This window comes from Coturnix japonica, chromosome 3 (assembly GCF_054131305.1).
Source record: "Coturnix japonica strain WE chromosome 3, WE-NBRP24, whole genome shotgun sequence".
Classification (NCBI taxonomy): Eukaryota; Metazoa; Chordata; class Aves; order Galliformes; family Phasianidae; genus Coturnix; species Coturnix japonica.
The window spans coordinates 58,197,705-58,218,787 of NC_140665.1; the positions used below are offsets into that span (position 1 = coordinate 58,197,705).

Sequence of the window (21,083 nt, forward strand, 5' to 3'; positions counted from 1 at the left end):
GTTTAATAAGAACCCTCAATATTCACTTGCTTGAAAGCTTTGATTCTGTATTTGCACGAACCATTACATGCTGGATTATAGTACTTCAAAGTGTGGGGTTCTTAGCTTTCACTGTGAAATCCTATGTGCACACCCACTGCTAAGACACTTTTTCATTGCAAATTAATGTCCTGCTGATATCCTGCAGAAAAGTTGCAGATGAAAGAGAACATCTATTTAAATGGTTACTGTTCTTTAGAAAATAAATAAATAAATAAATAAATAAATAAATAAATAAATAGAAGTAGCCCATGATACTAAGCCACATATTTTTTTCCTTCATCCTTGTTTTTTACGATTTTCCTATAGAGTCAACGGTTGAAACCCCAGTAACAGGTAAATGTTGCGTTTTTCTGCTTTGTCTTGTGGAAAGAATTAATGAACACATCAGTTTCGACGAGCACGTAATGTTCATTAACTATTAATAATGCTGATGTGAACAAGCAGTGGTAAACTGAAATAATTGCAGATGTACCATTCTCTATCAAAGAGTGCTTTTATCCATTGATTATTTTATCTTATTTTAACTGTTCTATAGCATGTTTCTGGGGAAATACACACAGATGATAAGCACTGAACAAGCTAGCAATAATAAGATGACACAGACACCAGAAGACTTTGGGGAAATTCATATTAGTCATGGTTAGACCATATTAAAAGAAAAAGAGCACTTTGAAAACAGCCTGCCAGTTTTATTCTGTAATCAACTGGGAATAATGAAATGGTTTCAGGCACCTGCCAGCAATATACCTTACTTAATTTCAGTCAGACTGCCTTGTTGAATGGAATCACAGGCCAAACACTCTTGTTTGGCATCTTGAAAAAAGGATGTCAGAAAAAAAAAATAAAAAAAAATTCTAAGTGGATGTACAATTTGAGAAAAGTTAAATAAATCAAATAAATATGTTTCTGCATGACTTCAGAATGGTCATATCTGGCAGTTCTGAAGGTACGTCTAGCTCCAAGACCTTCAGTTTGTTTGTTTCAGGCAATTGGGGTTGCCCAATAAGAGAAGGCGTCAGTAGGCAAAGAAATCCTTCCCTGCTGCATTTTTGGCAATGAACAGTTCAGCACTTCTAGAATTTAGAATTCAGAATTCTGAAACACTCATAATTCAAAACATTACAGAATTCTAGTGTCCAAAGTCTCTATCAGAACTTTCCAAAATACTCTACAACAGGCAATATTGAGAACATTCCAAAGAGCATTCAGAAAGCCCAGAGCAGCTACCACCGCAAGGGTAGCAGCCATTATTGTAATATTAGATTCACTGCATATATGCCATGAGACACATTTAACCTAGTTATTATTACAGGAAAATTACTAAGGAGATCAGCTCTGTGTAACGTGCTTACTGTGAGAGCTTCATCTTTTAGACTGAATATTAGGAAAATAATTCTTTGCTGTGAGGGTGGTGAGACACTAGAACAGGTTGCCCAGTGAAGTTGTGAATGCTCCCTCCCTGGAAGCATTTGCGGCCAGATTGGATGGGGCTTTGAGCAACCTGGTCTAGAAGGAGGTGTCCCTGCCTATAGCACGGGGGTTGGAATTAGATTACCTTAAAGGACCTCTCTAACTCAAACCATTCTATGATTCTGTGATTGTTACATTTCTGATAGCTGTCACTTAATGTTCTTTCCTTGCAATACTTTCTAGCCCCGAAGAAAAGAAAGACGTCTAAGGAAAAAGAAGGTAGGAAATTACTCTGTGTATTCATATATGTGTAGATGGAAGATCACAAGGATGATCAGAGGACTCAAGCACCTCTCCTCTGAAGACAGGTGGAAGGAGCTGGGCTTGTTCAGCTTTCCTTGGGAGATCCTTTTTCAGTCTTTCAGTACTTAAAGTGAGGAGAGGGACACTTTTTACATCGTCTGGTAATGATAGGACAAGGGGGAATGATTTTAACCAAAAGAGGTGAGAAATAGTTTAGATATTAGGCAGAAATTCTTCACTTAGAGACTGGTGAGACACTGAAACAAGTTTCCCAGAGAAGCTGTGGGTGCCTCATACCTGTAAGTCTTCAGGCTTGACTTAGTCATTTGCAACCCTATAGCAGACTATAGCTGTTGTTCTCTTCCAACCCAAGCCTTTCTACGATTCTAACTTTAAAATACTTCAGATCATAATCTTGCATGTATTTGTATATGGAAAAAAAAAAAAACAAAAACAAAAAAACAAAACAAAACAAACAAAAAAAAAAACCCAACTCCTAAAATATCTATATTAATTTTCAAAGAATTGTATTTGAAAAGTCTAGGTAATAATCTAATAAGAATTAGAATTAAAAATATCTCCAACCTTGAACTCTGTTACCTGTCCCTTTCCTTTTTCTGCCTAGAAAAAACAACTGAGAAGAAACATCTGAAAGATGAAAAACACAAAGGTAATAAAGGAATGAAAATCTCTGCAAAAAAAGCTTTTTTCACAGGATTGGAAAGAGGAGATTTGTAAGCATTTTTAAACATATGCAATTACACCAAAATGATGAAACTGTGTGGAGAACCCCAGTAACTGAATGTTTGATGACTCCTCTATCTGACGGCATGAACCATTACAGCTCTATGTCAAATTTGGCTGCATTGGTGCCCTGCTATGACCCCAAATCTGGTATAAAGCTGATCTGCTGGGTGCTCTGGCTCTATATCCTCAGATGAGTGGATTACTGGTCCCAAGTCAGTCTGCTGCTATGGTCGCTGATGTGGTGGTGCACTGTTCATTTCCATAGCTTGTCTGATGATTTAGATCACCCACCTCATATTGTAGAATGACTATGTTGATAACAGGACACATTTTTCTGTGTGCTGTATACTTCATGGTCATTTATATTCTGACTAACATTTGGATGAAGAACCACCCCGACTGTTTCTTTGTAATAATAGAAATTATTTCTGCTATAACTCTGGAGATAATCAGTAGTAATACAACACTAATACAGTTTAAGTTAGTGGACTATGACACAAACATCCTCTTTAAATTTGCTAAAAGCAGATTTTCACAAAAGTAAAGATTTGAAGTCATATCTGCATACATTAGTCTTCATGAACAATTAGGTGCTATCTGTGTTGAATACTTATGTATGCTACTTGCATATGCCACTTGCATATTGAAATCTTGGAACCTCAAAGGATAAAAAAATGTTTAATTGTACTAGTGCAGGTCTACTAAACTAGTATCTGGAAGCGGTCTGCTTCTATGGGTTTACTAGACATTCAGTTTCTATGGTTAAACAACTTCAAAACTCATATCTGAAAAACAGCTGGGTTCAAACCAATACCTATCTCATGGTTGATTTCAATACCAGGATGTTTCTTATTTAAATCTAATTAAATATTTTGTCCTGAAACAGAAATCTAATTTATGATCTATTTTTTGTTCTTTAGCAGCTCCACCAACAAAAGAAGCTCCAAGACACCACAACCTGACATCAGGTATAAAGTTTTTTTCTTTTTTGTCATAAAAGACATTCATTTTCCTTTCTAAAGTGTCCCTGTTGTTGTATGGGATGTCACTCCTACTTCTTATTCAAGTTCAGGCAATGTGATGCATGGCAAGCAAAGTAAATAAGACCCATAAATATTATTCCTGCAGAAAACAATGTACTCAAATTGTATTGCTTTATGATATCACTAAACTTCTAAACAAATAAGTAGCTATTTATAAAACAAGTGATCTATAGTTAATTTGGCAGTAGTTTATCTAAAAACTACTAAAAAATAAAGGTGAAGAAGAGTAGGGCATCTGAGGAAGACATCTCCTTGCAGTGCATTATCTGTTAGCTCCACGTTTTTCCTAGTTTGAGATAAGAATAAAAATACATTCCAGATACTTTACTGGTATAAATTGATCCCTGCAACTTCAGTGGAAGTGCACTGATTCACACTAGACAAGGATCTAAGTCATTTATCTCACCTGTGAGATGTAACTTGTGTAAAATCAAAATATGAACTAAATATTAATATGAATCTTCCTGGTAAAACTTTGTTGCTCTTAGACAGTTGAGAAAATGACTTCATCTCAAATAATTCAGACTGTGTTGTTGTATGTTGTTTTTCTCCACATTCTAGGCAGAATGGTTTACAATCCTATATGTATGATGGAAAATGTGTGGTGTGTGTGTGTACATACATTTATGTATGTATAAATATGTATCTATATATTTTAAATACAAATATTTTAATAAACCTAAAAATGATAGCTGAATGCAAAGCATATGCAGTTCAATCAGACATCAAGGGAAAGAAAATGTGAATGAAATGTAAAAATAAAGCTCTCAAATGATAGTGTGTTTACATGAAAATGCATGTATACAAAGCTCACAAGAATTTGTTGTGTGAGTGCTGCTAGATAAATTTAAGAATGGCTTAGCTTAGCCTTTTATATATTTTTTATTTTGATAGAGAATGCATGTAGTTTTAGAAAATTAAATTTATTTTAATATTTTAGTAGTTCTGTAATTGATCAATATACGCAGAATGTAGACTCTATGCTAAAAGTCGTAGCCATTCTAACATTATAGCACTACTTACAACTAACAAGTAAAATTAAGCTAATAAAAGCAGATATTTTCTTCTGGGATAAAATTACAAATTCAAGATAAGCATGTGCTAAAATGTATTAGCCTGTCTTCTGCACACCAAATTCCTGCAAAGTTTACATCATTCGAAAACCATTTTCATTTACAGTAATAGCTATTATTGTTTTATCTAATTATATTCAATCATGGTGTGACTGACTGGATGCTTTCTCAATCAGAAAAAATCTGTGCAAACAGTCCTTTGTAACTGACTTTACAAACATAACTTTTATGTAAGGTCAGTATCTTCTTTGTCCACTAAATAGAATTAGCAAGCTTTCAGAAAGTGGGTGAAAGGTTTCCAAAAGAACATAAAAATGACTGAATTCTAGGTATTGTCCCCTGGATGTTGATTTATTTTTCCTGTATGGTTTGAAGATGAAGACAGTGCATTTTCTCCATTGCACTGACTAGTAATAATTTCTGCTGATAAACAGAAATAGGATTTACACATTCTGAGCTAATCTAAAAATGTAAATAGTAGATCTCCTTTCCGCTCTGAGAAGCTGAATAGATTAGATTCACATGTACTTAGATTTTTATCAGAGTTCTTCAGCCTTTTCCTGTTATTACCAAGCACTCAGATAAAGTGAAATAAGCAATTTAAAAAGCTGAATATATCTTCAAGTTCAAAAAGTTCCACATTTAGACAGAATTTAAAGTAGCTTCATACCTTTCATGTAAGCAGTGGTGATATGTACAGTAGACACTAAATTTCTCTCGACCGTAGAGCTGCAAGCAATTACTTAAAATTCTTTCCCCTTCATTCTCCTGTCCTAAGTGTCAAAACTGACACCTGTGTGCAGAATGTAACTTAGGCACTAGCTTTTCTTTCTGCTATACAATATATATATTCATAAGCAGACAGAAGCCAATTAATTTTTGGACATTTGGAGTAAAATTTGAGAAGTGTACAGATTCAACTTTGTGATGAGAGTTGTCTTCCACATCCTTTGTAGAAGCAACTGTATACTATAAATGAGACCTAATTTGTTTCAATGCTCACATCAGAGTGTGAAAATTTAAAGTAACCAAAAGCTGATTATGTTTATTGCAATTGCCAATTAACTGTCCTTGTGGCTGAAAGCCCAGGAAACAATTTATTTCATTTGTCACACTGTTAGCTAAAGAGACTGACTTTTTTTGAGCTGTTATCTTAGACAACAGATGTGCAAATATGGCAAAATTAAAGAGGCAGAGATGAAAAAGCTTAAAAAGTGAGAAAGAATGAGATTGATCTTAAACCCATATAAACTGGTTGAACTACAGAACATATGTGGATTGTTTTAAAGGTAAAAAGAAATCAAATTAGTCATGCTAAATTCCCCAACATCCTGTGTTTACATAATTCATGTATCTACCCTTATAAACTGTTAAGAGGTTTGCAGTTTCTTGGACATAAGGACCTCTATCCTCTGAAATCCTGTGTCTAGTCAAAGATGTTGTACATCTGGGAAAATTAAACTTACCATAGAGGCAGTTGAAACATCCTTTATTTGAATATACTATACTATGTGTTCTATGGGAAAAAAAAAAAAAAAAAAAAGCATTTCTCAACTAGATTTACTCTGTACTTCTGCAGTGATAGAGACCAACACTGTTTCCCAGACCTTTTCCAGCAGGAAAAAGGAATGATTTCATCATATTATCAGCGAAAGATTGCACGTGAAAGCCTCAGCAGCTCCAATAGATGAAGATGTTGTATATCTGTATTAGCATACTGTGATTAGTTTGTTTCCATAAAATTACTTAATTACCTTTTACTTTTTGTATCTCTGTAACATTCTGATGCAAATATCATCACCAAATTTTGGGGGAAAATAAAAGAAAAAGTGAAAGTTATACTGAATGTGAGATTTAATGTGAGACCTTTAAGGATGTTTCCTCAGCGCTGAAGGGTCATAAACTTGTCAGCAATGCAGTATATAATTACTTTTTTTCCTCTGATCACTATTTTCACAGAGAATGATTTCTCGTGAAATTTCAGCTTTCTTGTTTTCTTTTTCACTGGCATGAAGTATTTGGAGACTCTATATTTGGAGCATGGTTTATTTCATTATTCTGTAGATGCACTCTGTTAATATCATTAAGTACATATTTGTCCAGTTCCATAAAATATAAGAACTGAACTACTATAAATAAAATACACAGTAGTCAGAATTGAAGACAAGATAGGTGTCTCTTATCTACAGGTAGGTGAGAAGCTCATCATCCTGATGAACTGTGGATAATATATTTCTACTCTGCTTATCATCCGGGTAGTCCATATATCTCAGAGGTATGGTCATTCCAGTATTCTGTCACTAGTTTATTTCAGAACTTTGTCTGCACAGACTCATTCTCTCAAAGCTGACCATCTGAATACTTCACCAGAGAAGCTGAACAAAAATATTGAAAAGATAATACATCTTTTCACAAAATAGTAACATAGATCAATAAAAAGACCATTAATATCTCCATCTCTAAGGGCAATATTGAAAACAATAGTAACGTCCTTGAAATAACTTGAATTTGAGGTTTATAATTTTTTTTCCTCAATAGAATTCAGGAATAAAACATTAATGTTAACACTGCATCTCCTGGATGTCAGAATGTGTTCCATTGGCTAGAAAAAAAATAGATGGAACTGGCACCTTGAGAGTTTGTCAAAAACTTTTATGTAAGGTCAGTGTGCATTCATTCACCAGTCCCGAGTCTACACAGATCTTCTCATGCAGCAAGATCTTCCCCGGGTCCTCACTTTTACTTCACTTTTACTGCCCATCACATCTTTAAAATTAATAACTCAGTGTTTACCTGGCACTGAGATTTTATGCTGTCTCTTCCACTACAGCATACATTGAATTAGCTAGCTGATGTTTCTTAGATTTTGTACTGGTGACTGTGTCTCCCTTGTAGAGCTTTCCCCAACCAGATTTGTCACAGAAGGGCACCTTTCATAGAAGACCACTTTAATCCCATTGTAAGGAAAGTCCTTCTGGTGCTCTATTCAGATTTAATATTCCTCCTTTTCCCAGCAGATTCTTAATCTTCATCTCAATTCAGAGGGATGTTTTAGCTCTTACGGTCTATTATAGAATCATAGAATTGCTCAGGTTGGAAAAGACCTTAAAGATCATCGAGTCCAGCCTAACCTAACCAATCAGGGCCTGCTTTCTCATGCTTTGGACATTTATGAGAGGGAATACTTTGACCTGAGTAAACTTTTAAACAATATAAACTACTGTAAGTAATAATAATAATAATAATAACAATAATAATAATAATAATAATAATAATAATAATAATAATACATAATAATAGTACCACCTCTTATGCAATATTTACCTCTAGAGCAAAGCTTTCTCAAACATTTATGCTAACATTCTATAAAGATTCGTATAATTTGATGCTTCTACATTATTCTGGTCAATTCTGGTACTGCTTTTTTTGTTTTTGTTTTAGTTTTTGTTTTGTTGTTGTTTTTACCTATTATCTGGAAATAAATTATAATCTAAATTCATAGTTTAATTGTTCAAATCATCTATGGTCTTGGGAACATCTTTATTCTCTTTTACACTGAGACTTGTGTCAGTTAGTTGACTTCTATCTATCACATATTCAATTCAACTGGCTTAAATAACTGGCTTAATTAACAACAAATAGTATGTAATATGCATTCTAGCTCTGTAAATGTTAATTTAATCAAATCAAATCAAAGTCAAATTCATAATCATTGAACAACCATGGTATTTGGGAGAGGTATCTGAGGACTTGCAAAAAGTAAATGTTGCTCCTATCTCCAAAAAGGGAAAGAAGACACGGGGAACTATAGACTAGTCATCATCGCCTCCATCCCTGGGAAGGTGACAGAAAACTAAACCTGAAACTGTTTCCATACACATGAAGGACAAGAAAGTGATCAGAAATAGTATGAATTTACAAGGGAGTAGCCATGCTTGATCAACCTGATAATCTGTGATCAAATACACTGGTAGCTGAGTTAAGCTGAGATGAGAAGTTGATACTGTCTACGGGTTTCAGCACTGTATCCCATAGGATGCTTGTAGAGAAATAAGAGTTGGATGAGCAAACAGTGATATGGATTAAAAACTGTCTGAATGGCAGGGCCTAGCATGTGGCGATCCATGGTGCAAAGCTGGAGAGCATATAGCAGTGTACCTCACTCCCAGGACAGTGTCAAGAGTGAAGTTTCACTGGGATAGTACAACTGTCTAAGTGTAGTGCAGGTCCTGTAAGGTAATCTTAGGGACAATGGAAACCTCTGGTGGGGAAGAAGGACAAAAGTTCATTTGAACTTGATTTTCAGTATGCATACAGACCATGAATGTAGGGCTTGTGATCATTTTTATTTTGTCGATTTAAAGCTGGAAGCATCGGAGGGTGAGCACAGGGTTCACTCCTATTTAACGTCTTCATTAATTATATTCATGATGAAGCAGAGTGTACTGCAAAAATGTTTGCAGATGACTCAAAATTAGGAGGTGTGGATACCTCAGAGGGTTGTGCTGCCTTTTTATACCCAACATTAGCAAGGGCACACGTAATTTATGCGAATTCTGCCCAATTCTGGGCTCCCCAGTACAAGAGGAGTGTGGATTTACTAGAAATCCAACAAAGGGTCATGAGGACTACAGTAACTCTTTAATGAGAAAAGACCTCAAGCATGACAACCAGTCTTTTTTCCTCTCTGCTAAAGAATTGAAAGCATCAGGACAGTGCTCTTGAAGTGTTCCACCCACATTTCTTGAAACCATCTCTCAGTGTGATATGCATATCTACATAACATGCTTTACATTTATTCTTGACTAGCACAGAACAACTGCATAAACACCTAATCCAGAGAGATCGCTTTCTGGAACTCATCTTGACTTCCAACTGATTTGTCTCTATGCAAAAATTATTTTAAAAGATCAAAAAAATATTTTTCAAATTTCTCTCCCTCCATGAGGGGAAAAATACCTTACCCTTTCCTTCAATAAAAACGAAGACTAAAATATCTCCTTTTCCATCTTCCCAAAACCAACTTACTCATAGGAAGCAGATCCTAGTATAACAGAATTAGCTGTAATTTGTCAAATAAACTTTTCTAGATTTTTCCAACACTTGCATTTTTTTTTTCTTGTAATTGTTTCCCCAGTAACACCCATAGGGAAATATTCAGTAAATATATGTTTTATCATAAATTACATCCTATCCAGAAGCATAAGGCCAGATACACACTTTTTTTCCTCTGAAAATCTGAGAAAAGAATTATAATGTTAAGCCACATTTCCTACTGTTCGTCTCCTTTTTCTTTTTTTTTAAATAACATTTGCCCTGAAGATATGTGACAATACATTAGAATTGGGAACATTCTTCAGTTTAGAAGAGACATTCTGTATTCATATTTAATGTGGGAATTGTAAAACAGGAGTTACATTTGTAGTTTTCTTTGCATGCCAAAATTCAATTTGTTCTCCTGGCTATGGCACATCATAACAATGCTGCAGATTCTGATACAGACATAGTTCCAGAGATGCTGGCATTTGTTTGAATGACATTTTTATCTGCATGTTTTGCAGCTCAGGTTTGCACAATAAAGCAGCCTAAGAAATATAATATTAAAGAGTAGTGGAAAAGCACAGAAAAAAAGTATTCTGAAAACATTTCCTGCTTCAAAGATTGCTCCTGTATATAGGTGACTGGCATTGTAAAAAGGACAATCAATGAGGAGTAGTTGTGTACTGGGAGGAAATCTAACCAAGACAGTTTGGAAACAAACAAACAAATAAACAAAATTTTCAAAAAAGGTTTTTAACAGTTTGAAAACCATCCAAAAACTAAAAATGACTTCTTTGCAAAATACTGTGATGTCAGGCATGCTGATTATTGCATATAGAACCATGTTTAAAATATTTCTTATAAAAGATCTAGTATGTATCAGAACTTGCTGAATGTGTGAAAGAAAGGGTTGAATTTTGCATTCTGACTGCATGCACAGTTATTTTTGAAATGATTTCTACTGTCCTTAAAAAAAGTATTTTCTGGGGCAAACAAGTGCATGATACCCTACTTGCCTTCTTCATGAAGAAGAGAGAACTGGCAATTGACATTTTTTATTTCTATACCCATTAGAGGGATTTGCAGAAATTATTTCCATTTAAAAAGAGAAAGGTGAGTTTTAAATTGGCCGTTTCCATCCTATAAAATAATTCTTTTTATCAAATTGACACACAGTGGGAGTCGATTTTAGTCTTGCTTTTTTTTTTTTTTTTTTATTTTAATTTTTTGGTTTTTTTTTTTTCTTTTAAGTGAAACCTATTGAGAAATCTCTAGCAGAGCATTTTGATAGGAAAAGTTTGGTTTTAATCATAGCTTCTTTTGTGGCAATGTACGGTTTTAATTAACTTTACTTAGGAATGATATCTTATTGAATGGAATAAGCCTGTTAATTGTAATTGTAATATACCCCAGAAACTTCTTGGCCCAAGTGTTACCATACAGCAAGCAAAGGAAGAGAATGTAGCTGATCCGCATTAAAAGATGCTCAGAGCAGAAGGAGCTGAGAGAGACCTCATGGTGGCCCACAGTTCCTCACAGGGAGCAGAGGGGCAGCATTGATGTCCGACCTCTGGTGACAGTGTCTAGTATCTAATAGAACAACATGGAGCATCAGAGGAGGGTCAGGTTGGGGGTTAGGGAAAGGTTCTTCACCAGAGCGTGATCAGACATGGAACAGGTACCAAGCCTGCTGGTACTGGACAGTAATTTCAGATGTAGGATTTCAGTGGTGGTCCTGTGTGGAGCTGGACTCCATGATCCTTGTGAGTCCCTCCCAGCTCAGGATGTTCTGTGATTCTGTGAACTCATGTTTCTATAAATACTTTTATAAGTGTCTCTCTATGGCTTGTCAGGCCCTGGATGTGAACCTCAGTCTCTACATTCCTGCTGTGAGCTCTAATCAGGAGATGATTTCTGTAATTTCATCTTTTGAACAGAGATCCTGGATTCATCTTACCACAGTGAAAATGCCAATAACCTGTGGGGATAAACTGATTCTAGTCTTAGATTTAGGGGGAAAGTAGTAAGTCATTTTCAGAAGAATCTGATGCCCAACTTCACTTTTGAGTGCACCTTTTAGACAGTAAATACTTAACATTTGAATAAGTGAGGCAAGAAAACCACAGAGGGTAAAATAATTTGGTTGAACATACCAGCATTTCTGACACACCACTCTGTGTTCAACTTTTTATTTTGACTTGGAAGTAAACAAACAAACCTTGCATTGAGTTCATAGCACAAGGGAGCTTTGGAGCCTTGGAGTCCATCTCATATTGGACCTGTTACAATGAACAGCTGTTTTTCATTGTTGTTGTTTGTTTGTTTGTTTGTTTGTTTTCAATATGGAACAGCAGAGGAAAGAAATAGAAGAAAAAGAGAACTAACATTTCTCAGATTCCAGCAACCCTCCGATAATTTTCCCAAATGACTACCAGGCGAATAGTTATCTTTTAAAATCTTGTCAGCATTAATTTCAGAGTCCACAACTTAGCTTCTGTAACAAATAAGGTCAATTTCATCTGTGGTGAAAAGATGTGCTCCTAAAAACCTTTAAAACATTGTGCATAGAAGTGTGACTATATAGAGCAGTGCTCAAAAATCAAAAAGTAGCAAATCACCATGATTTTGAAGGACTAGGAATCAGGCAGTGCCATTTATGGTCCCCTTTTTCAGATCAATAGATACATAGATGCACTCATCCGAACCCTAATAAAAATGCCACTGTCACCATTTCATTGGAGTTCTATTGGAACTTCTCACTATATCCAAAAGTGGCTGTGATAAGATCAGAAAATATAAGTATGGCTTTTAGGAATTTCCACTCAGCTATCCTAGAATGCAAATATTCTGTTGGGGGGCGGGGGGAGGGGGAAGAAAAAGGACCTGTAACTGTGTGGAATAATGGATTTAAACAAAAATTGTCTGTAGTTTCTAAACTTCTGCTACAAATATGTCATGCTGACCTCTTCAGCTAAAATCTTGTTGAAATGTGGAATCTGCCTTGTGAGACATTGAACATGTGTGTTGCTTTAACTCAATTAATGGGAATTAAATAATATATTTATTTTCTGAAAGAATTCAACAGAGTCTTGTGGTTTCAATTTGGAAATTATAATAAATGTTAACTATTTCTTCTTTGTTTTCCAAGCTCCTGTTCGCTACTTTCAGTGTGTTTTCATTAATGGACCTAACGGATTTGGACTGCAGTTTCCTACCAACCCCTCTTCAGACAAGGAAGAAAAAAGTCACTCAAAGACTTCCAAGAGAAAGACAAGGAAACCAGGGCAGTAAAGAGACTGAGTCCTGCAATTGCTGGCATTTTGCACATTATCTTTTCTGCTGAGGTCCACAGTAGTCACAGTGGTACTTGTCATCACAAGAATGTGACCCACTTGGCACATGTACCTGGAAAATTTCCATGAGACACTGGCAAAACAAACAGTAATCAACTGTGTTTGACAAAGGTAGAGAAGCAAAAGCACCCCATTTCTCGTGGAAAGGCTGCTAACAAAGCATTGGCCTGATTGTGTGTGTGAGCGTGTGTGTGATTTCCTGCCTCTTTTGCTCCTCCTGTTTTTCTTTACCTGCTTGGCACTAAAGTCAGTCTGTTTTCCATTTATTCTTAACTAGGGAGTGAGAGGATGAACATAGCTTTTATATCAGCAAGATTGCAAGACTACCTGCAATCCTAAATCACTTCTTCTTAAAGTTCAATCAAATTGCTGACAGGAGAAGGGCTCACTAAATCATGAAAATGTGCCCAGCAACTGGTGCTATTTTTATGTCTGATTGACCAGTCTGGCTTGAAGTTCACAATTGCTATCAGCAGCTCAGCATACCAGTAAGTAGATTCTTCAAGTCATGCTAATGATGAATATTTCTGTTTGACCTGAAGCAGTTAAAGGCACTGTGAGTTTGCCCTGCCTGCTGGCAAAATACAAATAGTTCATGTTATAAAGCCCAAAGTCAGAAGAGAAAGTAAAACATGGCAAAGGTGAGAAAAAAATCAATGTTTTATCACCATGAAGATCCCAAGAAACAAGCAAAACAAAGCAAAATTTTTTCTTGTGGATAAATCAGATCAATGTGCAGCAAAAACCATGAAAATTGAGAATACACCAGCCAATGATTTGCTATTAGCATAAGATGGAAAGCTGTGATGTATGATGCTGGTCACAACATGAAAACAATCTTACCCAGTGGGTATACATGCCAGTTTGTTACCATGTAAACTGCTTTGCATTTTCTCAAGCTGCTGTATGTTTGCATTTAATCTGTGAAAGGTACAGCAGTGATCTTAGAGACAGCTGCCAGCTGAAGGAGCATGATGCTCATTGCACAACTGGATAGTTGTAGAGTCTGATCACACCTGTAACAATCTGTTGCCCCACTTTCTGCATAATTCCAGGCAATGTCACTGCTTTTCCCCATTCTCTGCCTGCCAACCCATTAGTATCTCAATTAAATATTTGACTCACATGTGTTTCAAACAACTGAATCTCCGACAAACTAATACAATTCAGATCGCTTTTGCTGCTGTGCTGCTGAGTCAAGCTGACACTGATTGTTGATCATGGCCTCATGTAGTCTGAGATGCAGTCCCATACTGTACAAGTCCTTTGCTGTAAAATCTGTGATTGCAACAAGCAGCTTAGACAGTGATTTCTGAAAAGAGGTAGGAACGTTCTCTATGAGTAGCTCTTCCCACACTGGAGCACATGGCAGATAAAAAAAGTTCAGGCCTCCGCTGCTACCTATGAAATCCGTTTTGCATGTGTACAGGGATACAGAGCTGCTGGCAGAGAATATTTCTTGATAAAATGTTACTTGTTACTTTTCTTTCAGAAGGCCTTTTTGTATTTCCAGTCTTGGTTTGTTTTGATGTGGTTTTTTTTTCCCGCAATTTATGATTATGTGTATATTATTATGGATGTTAGTGCCCCAGGCTTTTACTGTGAAAGCTGTCTTAAAATAAGACTATAACTTTCAAAAAAAATCATTTAATTTCAAGACTTTATCCAACTTCAATAATCAAGGCAAGACTTTACTGCACTATAAGCCTTCATTCTTTTCAACTTCTTTTGCCACAGTCAATTCCATATATTATGATTAACCATAACCCTTCTTTCTCATTTGAGTTGAGAGATGGCAAGGATATGTTTCAGGTATCATTCCCATAGTGTCTCAGTTATGCATCCAAGTGCTTTGTAAACATAAATATTGAATATCACTGAAAAATTAATATAAAATAAGCTATTTCTTTTATTTCCCTAATATCAGCCTGATTTCCTCTAAGAACAGAGGAAACAGTTGTGCTCTCAAAATAGCAAGCATTTTTCTCTTCAACAGGAACTTTAAAAAGCATTACTTGAGTTGCATGGCTTTATTCAATTTATCCTGAAATATTTCAAAATCATATGCTGATTGTTATCTGTTTTGAAAAATAAAGAATATATACTGTGTTTCTGTGACTGCAAGATTGTTTTTGTGAATGCAGAAGTGGCAGGTAAGGGCTTACATATGTAAACTTTTTATCCCTACCAAGTAATTACAAATCCTATAAATATGAAGATGGCATTTTTTACAGCTAAGGCTTGAAAATGAATTGTCCCAGATTTTATTCACCCCAAATGGGCTTTTCGAAATACTTATCTAAATTAGTCTTTCTACACAGTTTTTTATGGATTACACTCTGACAGTTAAGTCAAATTATTTGCAACCATTCTTCTTTTGGTACCAAAGTAACCTATGTTCATCAAGATACTTATTTAAACTATTATTATAAAGCTACAAATATATATATTACCAAAAGCATTCTCCTATAACTAATATGAGGTCAAGATTATCTCAATAACCAAGAAACAGAGAGACACAAACTTGTGTTTGTTTTTTTTAACACTGTGTAAGAACTATGACTTATCTGTGCTAGCAATTTCTAAAACCTAGGAGGTGATGCAGGAACCAGGTTATGGCCTGAAGACAGCATAACTAGCTGCACATCCCTGTATTCAGGTTTGAAGGCTTTCTGCTCCATGGAGTTTGGTGAGATCTTTGCACACAGGAGGTTTATTGCTCCGTAGGATTGTTGTTCAGGTGAATCAACACTTCATGAGCTGAAACTGCTCTCCCAGTTCACCTTTCCTCAAGATGCTAAAATTCTGCTGAAGTAAACAGGAACAGCAAGGCTTCATCAAGACTTGCAAAAACCCAATAAATAAATTTTACATTGCTCTGCCAGCAGCAAGGTGCCCACCCCAGAGCTGCCTGCTTCTGCTAGTTCAGTTCACTTATCTCAACTTCAGCCCTTTGACCACATTCAGTGTTTCACACTCTTACCTCTGTCACAGGTGGAGTCTTTTAGCCTTTTACAGCTTATAGAGTTAGGTAATTCTCGTCCCCACTTTCCAGCAAACTGTGGGTTTATCCAGTGGCTCATTTCTAATTGATCAGGGAGGGGTGGTTGAGACTTAAGTGGATTCTGGAAAAGGGGGATGAAATGTTTTGTCTGAATGTTTGCCTATCTGTTTCCTACAACCCAATTATTAATGACATTTTTGTTTTAATTGGCAATAAAGTTAACTTTTGCAAAGCTATGAGTACTTTGTCCATGAAGGTAATTAACAAGCAAGGTCCCTGAGCTTTCTCTACCTATGAGCCTTCTCATTCCTATTCTTCCAATTTTCTTCCCCTACCCTGCTGAGGCAGTGAGCAAACGCTGGTAGGAGTTTGGCTGTTAGAAAAAGGTAGCACACTACATCTCATTCTTACACAAATCTATACACATCCTGCTCCTACTAATTGATGCAGAATGCCAACAAATTGCTATTTCTTCCATATTTATGTTTTCTAACTAGAACTCAAGACAGAACACATATATGTTTATATATCACTATGAAGATTTCTCCTGTAGAACCCAAGCCCTAGAAATACCCTAGCTTTCTCCCTACACTGCCATTTACAACTTAACGTGGTCCAGCTTAAATGCAAAATTCCCTGCAGAAAAATGAGATATGAAATTTTTGCTTTAATACATCAGAAGAGAACAGAAATCATTCTGCAAGCCCACTTGCAGGGGGGATGTCTTTATCTGCCAGAGCATAAACACTCAGAAGAGCAACTGAGTCTCTTCCCTTTCCTATCTTACTTAATACTTTATTATCCACTCCAGTGCCCCACTGTATAATCCACTTGGTACAATGAGAAATGACTGGAAGTCTTTCTTCCTTAGAGAAAGCACTTGTTTAAGCTTCTTTGGGTTTCAGATAGAGTCAGCAGCTGACTGCTTACAGTTACATACCACCACTAGCACTTCTTACCAAGGATACAAGATATTGGAAGCCAAGAAAAAAAAAAGATAAAAGGAATGTGAATACTACTGGGAGAAAGAGAATGTGAAAGTATGAAGGGCTGATAAATGACAAAAAATAAAATAAAAAAATAAAAAAAAATAAAAAAAAGAAATAAGGAAAGGAAAGGAAAGGAAAGGAAAGGAAAGGAAAGGAAAGGAAAGGAAAGGAAAGGAAAGGAAAGGAAAGCAAAGGAAAGGAAAGGAAAGGAAAGGAAAGGAAAGGAAAGGAAAGGAAAGGAAAGGAAAGGAAAGGAAAGGAAAGGAAAGGAAAGGAAAGGAAAGGAAAGGAAAGGAAAGGAAAGGAAAGGAAAGGAAAGGAAAGGAAAGGAAAGGAAAGGAAAGGAAAGGAAAGGAAAGGAAAGGAAAGGAAAGGAAAGGAAAGGAAAGAAAAGAAAAGAAAAGAAAAGAAAAGAAAAGAAAAGAAAAGAAAAGAAAAGAAAAGAAAAGAAAAGAAAAGAAAAGAAAAGAAAAGAAAAGAAAAGAAAAGAAAAGAAAAGAAAAGAAAGGAGATTTCTTCTGAGAATTCCCACAAATGAACCTTCTAAGACTATGAATATTCATAAATGAAGTATAATATATTGAAGATGAATCTATTTCTCCTATCTTGTATCTTTCCAGAAGTAAGAAACACAAAGTTAAATTAAAATATGATTTACACATTATTTATACAACTGAAAAGGTCAGACATCCAGCCTTCATATCACCCATTTGTCCTGACTAAAGTTCTCCAAAAATTCCCACTTAACCAAAGAGACAAGAAATCATATTGAGAGATAAGAAATCATATTCACTTGTGAACAAAGCATCCCTGTACAGTGTGCCTTGTAGGAGCCTTTGTCTTTTAATTAAAAATTGAAGGAATATGATCCTTTGTGTATGATGTCTTGTTTTTTTGTGTGCTCCTTGTTTGTAATACATCCTCTGCACAACAACAATCTTTTCTTCTGTACCCACGTTTCAAAGACAATACTAGATATTGATACAAATACTTCTCAGGTGTTTTGTCCACTGTTTTGTCTCTTACTATAGCAGAAATTAGTAAAATTATTAGAACATGATTTTAATTTACTTGGTCCAAAATCCCAGCAATTTAAATAATTCAGTGATTTGTTCATTACACATGCTGGGCAGGAGGTTCTGTTTTACAATACACACAGATAACATTTGTTTATAGCTTTGAGCCTGTTACTTTGTACAGGTTACTTATTCTCAAAGGGAGAAATATATTCTTGTTTAGATGACCATTGTGACCCCTATGTTCTCTTTTTGTTCTTGTTCTCCATTTAGAAAATCCCAAGTAGTCTCATTTTCAAGAACTGAAATGATAATTTTATACAGGATACCTTTCACTTTTATAAGTTTTCTAATTTATTTTGTGGTCAAATTTACTCAGAAATACGGTTGTTCTCCTACCTACTGCATGGTTAGTTCTAGCTTACAGAAAAAAAACAAAAACAAAACAAAACAAAAAAAACAATAATTGTCTGAAATCTAATCACCAAAGAGAAAAAAAAAAATTGTAACTACTGCAAAAGATAGACAGAAACACTTCAGCAACTTCTTTATTCCATTGAGGGGCACTACAAAATGCAGGTTTTCTTGTTTTCAGACCTCTTGAGGAAATGGGAAATAAAGTTGCTGACATTAATAATCAAACACACTTTCTAGCTACAAGATAGAGATATAAATGATAGTGCAGTCCACCTTCCTTTCTTTCTTTTGTTTCAGAAGCAATGCAAAAGGGACCCTTGCTGTTAAATTACAACCTAGCTGTTGAATTTCAATGAATAAAAAGGCAACATGATGACAACTTCATGAGAATGCTCCATATGCCTCACTAAGTATTGTATCTTCTTGTCAAAGAGATACGGTCACTCTTTCTTCAAACTGATTCTCTTTGTTCTCTTCTTGACCTTGCTTTGTGTGGATGTAAGTTTGAGGTGAGAAAACACGTATAAATCACTGCTGCTTGGCAATAGTTTGGAAGGCAGAAGTCTTTATCTACCTTACCTGCCTTTCTAAGAACTTTTTAGACTCTCACATAACTACTTAAGTCAGGCAAATTTTCCTTTCTATTCAATTGTCAAGCATGTTTTCCCATGAAAGTCTCACCAATTTATTTATTGTATCTGGGCACAAGTAGTGTGGCCACTGAAGTTAAAAGGATCATATAGACTTAAAAGATGTTTGGATCCAACCTCAAATCCAAATTTTAAATGGATTGGTCATTTAGCCATCCATTCTGGTAGCTTCTCTAAAAAAAAAAAGACACTAAAATATGAAATCATTTTTTCACATCCTCATTTTCAAACCAAAAGCAGAGAGCTCACTTGGAAAACTATTACCAATGGCAGTGAGGTTATTAAACGTTAAGTCCCTGAAAATGGAACGTATGGGTGCTTCAACTTTCAGAAAATAGACAGTAGCATGCCTCAAATTTGCCTGAAACATAATGATTTAAGGAAAAATATAATTCAGACATTTTCAGTTTTCAGTACTGTTTCGGTGACCTACACTTTCAGTGAATTAAAATTGGTGGGAATATTAAGTCCACTTAACCAAAATTGTAAAAAAATATTGTCAGATCAATCCATGAAAAGGACTATCTATCTATCCCCTTCACCAATTTTACTGGACAGTAATTTTGACTATGCTTTCTCAAACACAAGAAAGGGAAACTAAAGTCCCCAGATTCTCATCAGTGCTCCTGACAGAAAACCAACTGCTCACACTAAAGTTAATTAATTTTGCTCTTTTGTGCTTCTTTAATATATCCAAAGGCATCTTCAGATGTTTAAAATATAGTTTTCCACTGGATTCCATTAGATAACAATTCTTTATTAAGAAAGATATAGCTTTTAAACCATGACATAATAAAGTACCTTCTTTCTAAGCTGTAAGAAGAGATATGTGCAGACTGATATCAGACCAGTAAAACATTTTCCCCTCCCAAAGCTCCTGCATCAGCTTTTCATAAAAGCATTTGTTTCATTGCTTGCTCCTGTCAGTCACTCACAACAGAAAAGAAAACTGCTCACGGCCCTTTTAACCATTAGACATTCTTGTGAACCACAGCCCTGGGGTAAACACATTTTTCTTTGTGTAGTAAAAATGCATGACTAGTGCAACAATACTAGGCATTCTCTACACAAAACAAATATTCAAATACATAACCCTTTTCTTCCTGAGAAGTAGGTCTCACTTCCTCTGGTCTATATTTGGCCATATTTTCACAAATGTAATTCTAGTTGTTGACTAAAATTCCAATGCGTGAGGTTAAAAAGAAGAAAATGTGGACAGTTCTTTCCCTGCAGAAATAAAGGTGGGATTAGGTTCACTTCCTACTCTCCAACTATTGGAAAAATAGAAATACATGAGAGGTTATCAGTAAACATTAGAATTCACTTTATGGTTAAAAACATAATTAAGCATTGGAAAAGTGGTGAATTATCAGAATTCTAAAAGAAAGTTTAGATGAACACCTTTCAGGAGTGGCAGTGCACTCACTGATCATGCATTGAGAGGCAAGGACAGTTATCTCACAAATATCATTCCTTGTGTGCTATCCTTAATTTTTGCTTTATGTTTCAAAAATTTTTTACATAAGAAGACAGCACAGGTTCCTCTGAAGATAACCAGCCTCCAAAACAATGTTGAGGTATTTTTGTCAAAACACTTGCACTCTGGTTTTCACTATTGCGGAATATGTTCAAATATCTTTGAAAATGTTGGGCTGCATTAAACTTATTTTTTTGTAATTCAGACCTTACTTTGATAATGGAACATTTGTGAATTCCAAGTAGACAGCATTCAGAAATGCTGAGTACTAGCAACATTTAGAAATGGAAATCTTCTTATTTAGGACTCCTGTACCTACAGCTATTCTAATTTCTATAGACATACAGGAGTTAAAAACAACCAACCAATAGATTTCTATTACTCTAGACATTATGGGAATAAATCTATAATCCTTCTTATGTTCTGAGGCTGTATTTCTTCTTTCCCAGTAGGTCATAGTGAAGACAAACTGCTACAGAAAAGTAGAACAGCTGAAGTTCACAGTGAATACAGAACCAT

At 35.4% G+C, this 21,083-nt stretch overlaps 1 protein-coding gene across 1 annotated transcript in view; it reads left to right on the top strand.

Moving 5' to 3' along the window:
• Nucleotides 1-15,120, top strand: part of TRDN (triadin) — a 199,312-nt gene extending 184,192 nt beyond the window's left edge. Inside the window, 5 exon segments of the mRNA XM_085541752.1 lie at nucleotides 349-375; nucleotides 1,696-1,731; nucleotides 2,381-2,425; nucleotides 3,423-3,470; nucleotides 12,807-15,120. Coding sequence (XP_085397878.1) covers nucleotides 349-375; nucleotides 1,696-1,731; nucleotides 2,381-2,425; nucleotides 3,423-3,470; nucleotides 12,807-12,949 — 299 coding nt within the window. The 3' untranslated portion in view covers nucleotides 12,950-15,120.
• Nucleotides 15,121-21,083: the final 5,963 nt, after the last annotated feature.